This window comes from Gigantopelta aegis, chromosome 14 (genome assembly GCF_016097555.1).
Source record: "Gigantopelta aegis isolate Gae_Host chromosome 14, Gae_host_genome, whole genome shotgun sequence".
NCBI lineage: Eukaryota > Metazoa > Mollusca > Gastropoda > Neomphalida > Peltospiridae > Gigantopelta > Gigantopelta aegis.
Genome location: NC_054712.1, coordinates 14,603,998 through 14,617,181, shown reverse-complemented (window position 1 = coordinate 14,617,181; position 13,184 = coordinate 14,603,998). Strand labels below are relative to the sequence as shown.

The window sequence follows — 13,184 nt, the reverse complement described above, 5'->3', positions numbered from 1 at the left end:
ATATTCATTGCGTTGGGGAAGCGAAGTGGACATCACTTCGTGGAATATTGCTCCCCAACCGTGTCATTGATGTCTAAACTGATCTATGTATGCTAAACAGTCAAGTCTGGCTAATTATATTGTGACATTGTCATGCTATTAATGTTGTTTACAGGCAGATTTAGGGGTGATGGTGTTTATCGGAACTGTGAAATGTATTAATTTGGTCACGGAAGGTGCATGTTAAATGTTATGCTTAATTAAAGTGTCTCGCTGTTGATCATATTACTGCTCAGGGTGGAGACTATGTCTTTCCAGGGAGGGGGTGCAACCTTTTAAAAAGGACACTTACAGCTAGATAAAGTTTATAAAGTTCATTTTGTTTAACGACACCACTAGAGCATATTAATCAAACGGCTACTGGATGTCAAACATTTGGTAATTCTGACTCGTAGTCATCAGAGGAAACCCTCTATATTTTTCCTAATGCATCAAGGGATCTTTTATGTGAACTTTCCTACAGACAGGACAGCACATACCACGGCCTTTGACTAGTTGTGGTGCACTGGTTGGATTGAGAAAAAAACGATCAGTTGAGTCGATCCACCGAGGTGGTTCGATCCTCCGACATAAGCACCTCAATAGAGCACTCAACCGACTGAGCTAAATCCTACCCCCCTTACAGCTAGAATTCCAAGGTACACTAATATGCATTATACATCTGACAAAAATTCCAATCTGTAAATACTCTTTTGTTATAAATACTTGGATTGGTCCAAATGATATCATGTGACTTAAAACAAAACGAGATTCATAACTACATGAATCTCAATTTGCACTACTTTCAGCAATGCTTATAGAAAACAAAATAGAACATTTCATCTGGGGTTTTTTATTTCTTTTTAATAAAATAATTGTTTATCTTATTTGATAACATTATATCAGTAAATTTAAAATTAATTAATTGTTTATAAAAATTGTTTGAATTAATGTGTGAAAGATGGTGAGAATTCTCTTATGAAAAATAGACAAATCCCAAAATTTGAATTACCCTTATTCTGTGTATTAATTTCCTGAAAAAGAGTTATTATTTTATAGTTTTTTTATATTGATGAAATAAACTGAAATAAACCAAGACAATTGTCCAGTTTGGATAGGGATCTGGTTTACAGAGGTTAAGTTCTGTACTGGCTTTTAAAAAGTGACTCTGTAAAACATCCTGTTTTGAGGGTATTCCTGTTTACAGAGGGTGACGTCTTGAGAGGTTTCACAGTACATATATGTATTCATCCGCTAACCACTGTGTTTTGTGGGCTCGTTGTAGTGTGGGAGGGGGGTGCATCCCCAGCACCTTCCCTATGTGTCTGTGCCTATTGTTCCTGGAATCATTATTATGTAGCCTTCATATGCTGTGTTTGTTACTAAAAAATATATTAAGTAACTGAATTAATGGTGCTGTAAGAACTTTATAAATTGCACATCAAAATTATTAGCTAAATAACATATTTAAAACCGTGGACGTTTGGAGTAATGTATGAAGATTTTGTTTGTTTTTCACAGATAGAAGTTGTTGTTATATAGACTATCCTGAGTGTAGCCATTTTAAAAGTTCTTTTGGCAAATAAAATATTTTTACATTATTAAAAGTACAATTTACAAACATTTTCTTGTTTATAATATAAATATCTCTATTACTAATGCAGTTCTGGATATCGTAATATTTTGTAGTACCTTAATGTAGATTTTTTTATAAAATACTATCGTACATATGAATTTATTTCTTCCAAAGGCCAAACAAAATTATAAATAATTTGGCCAAAGGTTTTTCCAACTGTATTTATTTGTATACCCATAATACTTTATTTTTAAAACATGTTAAGTTTTTAAAAACAGTGAAAAGCATGATGTGTGTTTATTTTGTTGGAAGGAACAAAGAGAAGTCTTGCTAGCACTATAAACTCAGTATATAGTCCTTTTAAATATTATTTTGCTACTTTCCTTCCACAGATTAGATTACGTCACTGTCCCACCAAGGGAAACTGTCACATACCGCTTGAAACAGGTCTGTTGTCGCGGCGACGAGGGATGTCAGAGCGGTAAGATTTAAATGTATTAATTTCTATTCTTCACAAATCAGGGGTTGTCAGGGCAACCGATTCTTTTTTTCACTGCAGTTTTCATTTGTTGTCATTTCTAGCAGAACGAAGTGTTTGCCTGAGGTGCAGTGGGTCGTAGGATTGATTCACCTCGGTGGATACAGTGCAGGGACCTAATTCACAAAGCTATCTTAGGCTCTGCTAGACAACAAAGCATCCTCTTTGCAAGTCTTTTAGCATTGCACTGTGAGATCGCAAAGTTGCGAGAGTTTAGTGAATTAGGCCCCAGGCCTCTGACAATTGCTAGAACACAAATCTAATTTAGCATAACCTATTTTCCGTTTGTGCATCAAATTTAGGACTTATTTTCATAACCCACAAATGGCTGACGCAAATGTTTAATTCTCAGAGGTCTGCAATTGGGCTATTTCTCGCTCCAGGCAGTGCACCATGACTGGTATATCAAAGGCCGTGGTATGTGCTATCCTGTCTGTGGGATGGTGCATATAAAAGATCCCTTGCTGCTAATCGAAAAGAATAGGCCATGAAGTGGCGACAGCAGGTTTCCTCTCTCAATATTTGTGTGGTCCGTAACCATATGACCGATGCCATATAACTGTAAATAAAATGTGTTAATGTGTCGTTAAATAAAACATTTCCTTTTCCTGCCAACACCAAGCCCCATGACTGGTTTATGTCCAGTATGTGATGCTTGTAAATTTTATATTGCTTGTAGCATGAATTGGGCATGTAGTAAACTGTATATTTGCATTTTGTGTATGTCGACGGCATGGGTTGCATAATATTTGTGTACATAGTAATTAGCCACACCAAATTTAATAGCATTGTTGTTGTTGTCTTTTTTGAAGTAGAAATTTCAAATATAGTGATCATTTTTTATTTATTTATTCATTCATTTCATCTTATTTCCGTAATTAAGGTTCAAGCATGTTGTCCTGGGCACACACTTCAGCTATCTGTTAGTTGGTTAGTGAAAGAGAAGTCGATGTAGTGGCCTTACACCTATCCACTGAGTCGTTAAAATTACTCTGGGTGGGAGCCGGTACCGGGATACGAACCCAGTACCTAAGAAAAGCAAATTTAAGTTTTAAACTAAACATTTTCAAACGGTTTAACAGATTATGTAATGTATTTGTAATAAATTTGAAAATTAATAAAAAGTACAGTACATAAATAGTATAATTATGTAAAGACACAACCAGTGATATTTTAGTGACATCTTAAAAATATAAATCTTAGTCATCTTTTTTTTATCGTATTTAAAATAACTTTACAAAACTCCAAACAAAAGCTGAACTTGCAGAGTTGAAAACTGACATGACAAGTTACAGTAAATGTCTGATGGACAAAAATAATTAGTGGTTCTGGTAATACTAGTATACAAATAGAGTTTTATTCATAGTTCTCGTTTCTTATTATCTGATGAATGTCAAACCTCAGTTATCGTATGTTACGTGTTGCCATGGTGATCATTCGAAAATGAAAATTTCTTGTGTTCTTTCCATTTTTAAGTATTCAAAACGTCTGATCCATTAATATTTAATCATTATGTTCATCAACGCAATCTAATACCATCTGCGTATTTGAGCGTTCATTTATTTGAAAACTGAATAATAATCAGCGTCATAAATAATAAAATACTTCTAATAGATCGACATTGTGATTGTTAAGTTTACTGGGGAATGGGTGGATTCTTTGTTCAGTCAGATGACTTTCTATCTCTCTCTCTTTTTTTTAAATGATATACAAAAGGTAGAGAGGAAAAAAATGAAGCTGAAATTATGATTGCAAAAATGAGTAAGTTGCTGAATTGTTTGCAAGTTAATAGGGTTACAAAAAAGAACTATTTAAAACAGTTTTTTTGTGATTGTTGTTGCTTGTTTCAGTGATGTTGCATTTTTAAAAGCATGAAATGTTTGAAATTGATTTTTATTTTTAGTTCATATAGTAATGTAGCATAGCCAGCATAATGCAGAGATTAAAAAACTTATTCATTTTTTTCTGGAATTCTAGATTTTAGTACCTTTGAAAGAAAGAAAGAAAGAAATGTTTTATTTAACGACGCACTCAACACATTTTATTTACGGTTATATGGCATCAGACATATGGTTAAGGACCACACAGATTTTGAGAGGAAACCCGTTGTCGTCACTTCATGGGCTACTCTTTCCAATTAGCAGCAAGGGATCTTTTATTTACACTTCTCACAGGCAGGATACCACAAACCATGGCCTTTGTTGAACCAGTTATGGATCACTGGTCGGTGCAAGTGGTTTACACCTACCCACTGAGCCTTGCGGAGCACTCACTCGGGGTTTGGAGTCGGTATCTGGATTAAAAATCCCATGCCTCGACTGGGATCCGAACCCAGTACCTACCAGCCTGTAGACCGATGGCCTAACCACGACACCACCGAGGCCGGTAGTACCTTTGATACCTGAAAAGTAATTCCTTTTCTTTCCAACCAACCAGAATTCTATTTACGTGCCTATATCCACTAAGTTTCAGGCACATCCATCCCAATCTTTGGTGAAAAGCTTACATTCATATAAATGCCCCCAGCCCCTGCCTAAGTTTCTGTATTTTTGTATCCATGGCCATTTTTATCTTTGCTTATGCCATAGAGATTGAGATGAGAATGTGTAATTGTCTGCATGTGTGTGTGTGTATCCGTGTGCGTGCATGCGTGTGTGTGCGTGCTTGTGTGTGCGCATGTGTGTGTGTGTGTGTGTGTGTGTGTGTGTGTGTGTGTGTGTGTGTGTGCATACGTGTGTAATGAAGCAAAATGTAACTCACTGGTTGTCCAGACGGTACTGTTTCATTTGGACCAATCAAAAATGATTTGTCCTTGCACTTGAATAAAACTAACAACCTATTTGGACAAGTAAAAATATATCAGCAGACAAGTAGATTTCTGCTTATTTCTATAACTGGAGTTACTGGACATATAACTAAGAAGTTTTGTTTAAACTCAAATCGTGAAATAAGGTGAACATTCTTTTCCCCTATATTAAAGGAAAAAGTTAGATGTTTTTCACTTTCAAATTAGGACAAATTTTATTATATGTTAGTGTGTCCTTTATGTAATATTAATTTTTTGTTTGTAACTGTAATTTAGAAATCCATTTATTTAGATCCTTAAGAGACAGAGAGAAAGATAAAAACACCTAAATTTGCTCTGTTGCGAACTGGAGTGAAAACTTCCAATTCTTGTGACTGGCTGTGAATTTTATTACAAAATGTTAATTATGACTGACATCATCCCCATTTATCATGACAGAACCTAATTATTGTTCATTATTTCTGATTTATGTCCTTTTTAATGCATCACTGCAAAGTAATTTTCTCTGATTCACCCAGAAAGGATGTCAATTTGAAATCCACTGTTAGCCCTGATCAGTTTATCAAGATGGGAGAATCTATAAAAAAAATCTACCTAGGCCACTCTAATTCTCGTCAGAGGTTTGGAGTTATCTGCCCATCAGTTATATGCTTGCTCCCCCTGTCAAAAGTGGAATCTTTGGAATCGGACTTTGCGACTGATTGTATTTTATTGGTTTTCTACTAGACGTGGACAGGTTCATAAATCAGATTTGGGTTTTTTGGTCCATCTCGACTGCATAATATCCAGTTTTTAAAATACTTGAAAGCTTTATAGTCAGTTTGCATAAAAAAGGAACCGATGAATTGGCCTGTGTGTGCGTGCGTGTGTGTGTGTGTGTGTGTGTGTGCATGTGTGTGTGTGTGTGTCTGTGTGTTATAATATCAACACTTATGAACTTCAATTTTTTTTTTAAATGTGGTTTAGGAACAACTTTACTGCCTGGATAAACAGCATTGCACTCTTTATACAAAAGGATTACGCAAAAATTCTCCAACTTATGAGGTCTTCTCCTAATTACAAATATATTAAATTTTACCCTAACGGCTTGTCAAGAGTACATATGTGCTGACAATGATGAATGGTATTACAGGATGAACTGAGAGATGACTGGGTTATTTGTTATATATAATATGTATGATGGTATTAAAGGATGAACTGAGAGATGACTGGGTTATTTGTTATATAGAATATGTATGTTGTCTCCAGCTTACTGCTATGTCAGCCAGTCTCTTTGTCTGACAAAACCATACAGAATATGACACAAAATGAAAGTCGGGGTCATTTTAAATACACATTAGTAATTAATCAGAATTTATCCAGAACAATATTTGTTAGTATTACGAAAAGGCTAAAACATTGTTTTTTGCAGTTTTTGTTTCTCTTGATGTTGGCTATTTAGCACCATGTTAGGTGTGTGTGCAGGTTTTGTTATTGTTTTTTGAGAGTTGGGTGGGTTGTTATAGGTTTTGTTTTGTGTTTAACTCTGCTTCTTACAAACTGACTACTAGATCAGTGCAACTCGGGTCATAGTTGCACCTGTGAATATATATATAGTTGGGGGTTGGGCAGTTAATAAAATATCTTTTGAACTTGATTAATAATGGATTTTGTGTCACAGATTTCAATTTTATGTTCTCAGCATTTTTGTTTTGGATGTTCAGTTTGGTGTTTACTGTGATTTTACTGTGATATTCACTGGTTGTCTATGTCGTTCATTTAGATGTTAACTGCATATGTTTGTGATGTTATAATTATGTTAATTGCATGTTTTTATTAAAAAACAATTGGGGGGGGGGGGGGACGGGATTTAGCTCAGTCGGTTAAGTGTTCGTTTGAGGTGCTCGTGTTGCAGGATTGAACCACCACGGTGGATGCATTCTGGTGCTTGCTTTTTTTTCTCGTTCCAACCAGTGTGCCACAACTGGACAAAGGCTGTAGTATGTGTTTTTCTGTTTGTGGGAAAGTACATATAAAAGATCCCTTGCTGCATTTTAAAAAATGTAGCGGGTTTCCCTGATGACTATAAGTCAGAATGACCAAATGTTTGACATCCAATAGCCGATGGTGTCATTAAACAAAACAAACTTTATATTTTTTGTTGTAATGTTAAAGGCATACTGTCACAGATTTAAGGACCTTATTTCTCTAAAAATGGATAATAAATAAAAATTACATTAATTGTTGGAAAACAAATCTAGCTATCACATCACTTTAACTGAACCATGATGGAATGAAATCCATGTCAACCCTCTCAGCAATTTTAGTTTTTGAATTATGGACCATTGCCATAATTCAATTATTTTTACAAACTATCATTAATAAATGGAGTATGGTGGTTATGAAGATGGTTGAATGAAGTACATTTAGGGACAAATCAAATAATTTTTGTTCAGGTAATACTCTGTTAGGCCATTAAATAGGCCAATGGTCTGTGACGATATGCCTTTAACTGCATGTTTCTGTGATGTTCAGTGTGATGTTAACTGCATGTGTCTGTGATGTTCAGTGTGATGTTAACTACATGTACATGTGTCTGTGATGTTCAGTGTGATGTTAACAGCATGTTTCTATGATGTTCAGTGTGATGTTAACTGCATGTGTCTGTGATGTTCAATGTGATGTTAACTGCATGTGTTTGTGATGTTCAGTGTGATGTTCAGTGTGATGTTAACTACATGTACATGTGTCTGTGATGTTCAGTGTGATGTTAACAGCATGTTTCTATGATGTTCAGTGTGATGTTAACTGCATGTGTCTGTGATGTTCAATGTGATGTTAACAGCATGTTTCTATGCTGTTCAGTGTGATGTTAACTACATGTACATGTGTCTGTGATGTTCAGTGTGATGTTAACTACATGTACATGTGTCTGTGATGTTCAGTGTGATGTTAACAGCATGTTTCTATGATGTTCAGTGTGATGTTAACTGCATGTTTCTATGATGTTCAGTGTGTTGTTAACTGCATGTGTCTGTGATGTTCAGTGTGATGTTAACTGCATGTTTTTTGTAATGTTACTTACAGAGTCAGGTCTTAAATCTACAGGTCTCGATCCGTCCGATGAGAAATTTCTCACCATCATTCTCGGGTCGACTGCTGCAGCAGTGCTAATTCTAGTTACAATCATCACCATCAGTCTCTGTCACAAGAGGAGACAACTGAGGTAAGACTTTATTATCAATCCTTCTGATATAAAATTAGTTCTTTGTCAACAGGCCTACATCATAAATCAGCTCTGGCACTCACTTAAATTCGCCAGTTGTGAATTTCAAAAACAATTAGCAAACTTTATTTTAAACACCACCAACCCCAACACGTTTTCGTCAAATACATCGTCTAAATGGGAGGAACAATTAGAGTTAACATTGTCCTATATATGGGAAAGATCCCATGCTTATAAAACTAGTCTAGTCGAAAATCTCTAATAATGTGACATACATAATTTGTGTGGTGTTGCCATGGCATTAAAGGCTCAGATCCTAGCTATTGGAGTATTGAGTTCAGACTTTGAAGGTTTTATAAGCACCAGACTTGCTTTGTTGGTCGAAATGGCATATGTGGCAGCAGCAGTTTTCCCCTCCCTCCCTCCCTCCCTCCCTCCCTCTCTCTCTCTCTCTCTCTCTCTCTCTCTCTCTCTCTCTCTCTCTCTCTCTCTCTCTCTCTCTCTCTCTCTCTCTCTCTCCCTGTCTCTCCCTGTGTCTCTCTCTCTCTCTCTCTCTCTCTCTCTCTCTCTCTCTCTCTCTCTCTCTCTCTCTGAAAGTGTTGAAAGATCCATATATTAGACACCAAATAGTTGTAGTTTAAAACGTTCCTGTCATTAAACTGATATTCCTTTCCTTTCCGACAGTCGACGTCGTCATTTTTTAAAATTAGCACACTGTATCTGTGAGATTTGTCTCGAACAATGGCCGGTGTTGTAGAACTGTCTTTAAGTCGGGGAAACACTTGAAACTCCATTAGTATTCGTCGGCTGAAGACGAACTGCACTGCTTAATTTTATTACCAGCTCCACTGGAGGTTAATTTACTTTGCTGATATTTGGGATTTGTGGATTTCCCACCAACATTGTGTTAAAATGATCGCTTAATTCAGGTCACACGAGGCGGTCGGGAGAATCGCCTGCGCACCGATTGATTTGACGTCGCTAAACTAGCCAGACCCTTCACGACAAATTATTGCCTGATTGATTTAGGGTTTTTCTTGCCCATGCACTGCCGTGTGGCATGAATATTTCTTTTGAGAAGCAGGTGACTGGGGATGGACCTGAGAGGTGGCGGTAATCCGCCTAATTGACAAGTCGTCTGAATGCAGGTCATCAGGCCTGTTACATGTGGAGACGTCTAGTCCTCTGTCACAAACACACATATCGTGATGGCAGCTGTACAGACCTGGCTCTACCAGACAGACAGAACTACAGTCCTGAGTTTATTTCAATTAGTTAAGCATTTCAAATGGACCATCAACTTTTCTTTTTTTTCCTGGGACCTGTGTCATTCTTCAGTTTTCTTCCTGTGATCACACGTCTCAAACTTAAAAACAGCAATTGGCGTTGTTGTAATATAAATTGCCGTAGGTCAGGGGTATTACTGATGGCATTCTTGTGCTGTGGGATAAACATTACTGTAGTAAAGCTCCCCAATGATGGCAAAATTAATATACCTAAATGTATACACAATTTTGTACATTTGAAAAACGACCTTTCAGTCATGTTTATTTGCTACTTTAAAAAAAAACAAATTGCCGTAGGGGGGTGGGGCTAAAAATTGTTGTTGTGTTGGCCGTTTCACCCACGGCAGTTTTTTTTTTTAATTTCCGTGGGTTACAAATTGTTAAATTCAAGCCCTGTGACCAGTCATTCTCTGATTTTGTTCTGTCACCATTCTTCGATTTACTTTAGATCTTATTTATGGTACATCATGAGGGTTCTATAATACCTGACTAAAGATAATCATCTGCTTGCAATAAATAAGGGTACGGAAGGACCTGTACACCTGGCTATAGAGGACAGCTGAAGGTTCCGTGGAACCTACAGTACTTACCACAGAGAATACCATAGTTGAAGGTTCTGAGAGACCTACACAAGTTCTTGTCTCTCTCAGTCAGTGTGCTTACATTTGTCACACTTGTGCCTGTAAGATTGTAATATATGTTTTCCTGTTGTGAAAAGTGTTCTTGCTAGGTGAAAACTAAAGCAGGGCGGCCGCACGACACCCCACCCTTTAAAACAACAACAACCAAAAAAAATGAAAAGCAAAAACAAAAAAAGGAAAGAAAAGCTTGGTTACCATATAATGTTGTGTGTTGGTTGACTTTGCTCCTCAGTATTTGGTACAAAAACGTTTTATGTACCATTAGATGAACCGGAGATGTTAGTTTGACATTCACGGGCATTCATATCGATGAACCGATCAGAGTTTTAACATTATTATTTTAATAAAGATTTCAAGATATATGAAAAACAAGAGAGATTTTTGTAAAGTGATCCCCTAATGTGGGATAAAAAAAATTCTGTTCATTTATTTCCATTTTCATTGAATAAATCAATCGTTTTGATATCACCAGTTTCGTTTTTGTAAAAGCGGTGTATATATCATTTGGCACTCAAGATAAACGATTTTAATGATAAACACTACCACTTCTGGTTGTTTTTATAAGCGGTGAGATCCCCCCCAAAACATGAACTGTTTCTAATATTTTATAAAGAATTGCTGAATAAACAAATGACAGAAAGTAAAAATCATCAGTGACAACCAATTAAATCTTCAATTGAAGACAAAATATCAGACGATAGATAGTGAACACAAAAAACAGAATGACTGAGATTGCCAAATCGATAAAAAGAATGTGTTCATTGCTCAAATAAAATATAATTTTTATTATGTGTATTAAACATACAAATGGATATAGGTATGGGACAAAATAGAGGCTGTTAAAAATACTGTTAAATGATGTTACGGTAACTGTCGTAAGCTGCTGAAGTTTTTCGTCAGTTGCTTTTTCTTAAACACCCGTGGCTTGTTTCCTTTAATGTCCTGATTACAGACTGATCTTCTTTTTTTTCTTTTTTTTCTTTTTTCTTTTTTTGAGGGGGTTTGGTCGCATTTGGAAATAGCAGAGATGGGTGCTGTAAAATATAGGTGGGCACAGAAAAATAAAGGAGGGTGGCAGAACATGAAAGGAGGGCAGCAAAATGCAATAGCAGAGTGGGCTGCTTTGCTTAAATGGAGCAGCGAGAACACTGATGTATATTTCACATTGTGTCCTTACTCTTGCTTGTTCCAGCCAGTGCACCACAACTGGTATATCAAAGGCTGTGGTATGTACTGCCCTATCTGTGGCATGGTGCATATAAAAGATCCCTTTCTGCTAATCGAAAAGAGTAGGCCATGAAGTGGCGATAGCAGGTTTTCTCTCTCAATATCTGTGTGGTCTTTAACCATATGTCCGACGCCATATAATTGTAAATAAAATGTATTGAGTGCATCATTAAATAAAACGTTTCCTTCTTCTTCTTCTTCTTCCTCTTCCTTACTCTTGTACACAGACAATGAGTTTGAGGCCTAAAGGCCCTAATGATACCTGTAATTAAAGGGACATACCCTAATTTCAACCCGTGAAAATTAACACTAAGTTTAGTTAATTTACAAACATGTAGCACATTTAGATAAAGTTACAATTGTGTGAAACATTAGTCTGTGACTTTGAAATGGTGAAATACCCTCTAAAATTCGACTAAAATTCGACTCCATAACTGTTACTTCTCAGACGAACGTGCATTTTTAAAAATATGGGAAATGCATTTTGTGATATTAAAAACACCGGGATAACCAAAAACACTGCGAATGTATGGAAATGGATAATCTAAACAATAAAATCTAAGTAAAGTATGATTTCAGTTATAAAAAACGGCTCCAATAGTAAAAAATATGCCTTAGTGTTTAAAAACTAGGGTATGTCCCTTTAACAGTATGCCAGGGTAACATTTACAAAACAGGATTTATGGCCCTACTCTTATAGTGCTTTATATGTCTGTCACATTCTAATACATTGTACAGGTACTTCGCTTCATTTTAAAGGGACAATCTTGCTTGGGTTTGTCGTTTGTGTTACCTATTTTAGCCTGTAACACAACCTTTTTTAATTCTTATAAAATTTACCATTTTATAGTACATGTACTTGTATTATTTTGCCAAGAATATGATTATCTGTATAGTCAGTGCATTTTGTACTCACTCGCTATGAATCATTACAATAATTAGGTAATGCAGGCACAATATTTAACGTAAAATAGCGTTCTGTTCGCGTGTTGGTTATGCAAAAATAAATTTACGCAAACCACAAATCGGTTACGCCGTGACCTGAAGACGGTTAGAAATTAAAACTTGCAAACTTCACGATTACAGGAAGTTTATTATACAGTTGAGTATTGTAATTTCGAAACCCTAAGGTTTGACTATTATTCTGACACATGTTTTTGACTGATTTTTAGATACTTGATGCACGGCAAACTAGTAGACAACGTTATATTGTAACAGTTATAGCTTGCGACCAGTCTAAACTAAATGCTTAGTATAGAGTCAAGTCAAAAGTTTTAAAGAAATGTGCACGGACCACTATTCCGTGCTACTTCTATTTTATCTCTAAAGGAATATATATTAGACATAATATTTTACAAATATTGAAAACGGTTTTAACGTAAACAGGATTCAAAAAGTGTCACAAATGTTGAAAAATACTAACATCGCATAATGAGCTTTCTAAAACAAAAATTTGGAACATCACTGTAGTAAAGAAGTACGATCGATAAAGTGAAAGTAACTTGGCCAAAAGGAAAAGGAATCTGGAAGTGTATCTATTTTGTTTCAGTACTGGGGCTGATATTTAGTCCTTTTACAATAGTGTTTAACTTTAGCAAGCATTAAAGAAACTGTTTTAGAAACTGTTTTCTTTTGTATAAATTGCTTTGTGCTAAAAATTATGTATTTAAAATATAATTTCAACGTAACTTTGAGGTAACCGATTAGGTAACCCACAGGTTACGCAAATATAATTCACATAACCGAACAATTGGTTACCTAGGTAAAAACTACATGGGCCGACTTTTGGTTAGCTCAGATTTCGAAATATTGTCCACTGTACTGTGAACACCTCGATAATCCAGACAGTCAGTGCATTTTGTACTAGCTCACTATGGATCATTGCAA

At 35.9% G+C, this 13,184-nt stretch overlaps 1 protein-coding gene across 4 annotated transcripts in view; it reads left to right on the top strand.

Moving 5' to 3' along the window:
* Positions 1 to 13,184, top strand: part of LOC121389489 — a 140,600-nt gene that overhangs the window by 124,023 nt on the left and 3,393 nt on the right. For 3 of the 4 annotated variants that reach the window (XM_041521141.1, XM_041521142.1, XM_041521140.1), the window contains 2 exons: positions 1,987 to 2,075; positions 8,005 to 8,143. In XM_041521141.1, the coding sequence (XP_041377075.1) occupies positions 1,987 to 2,075; positions 8,005 to 8,143 (228 nt within the window). The remainder of the gene's footprint in view (positions 1 to 1,986; positions 2,076 to 8,004; positions 8,144 to 13,184) is intronic. The other variant, XM_041521143.1, reaches the window with a different exon arrangement.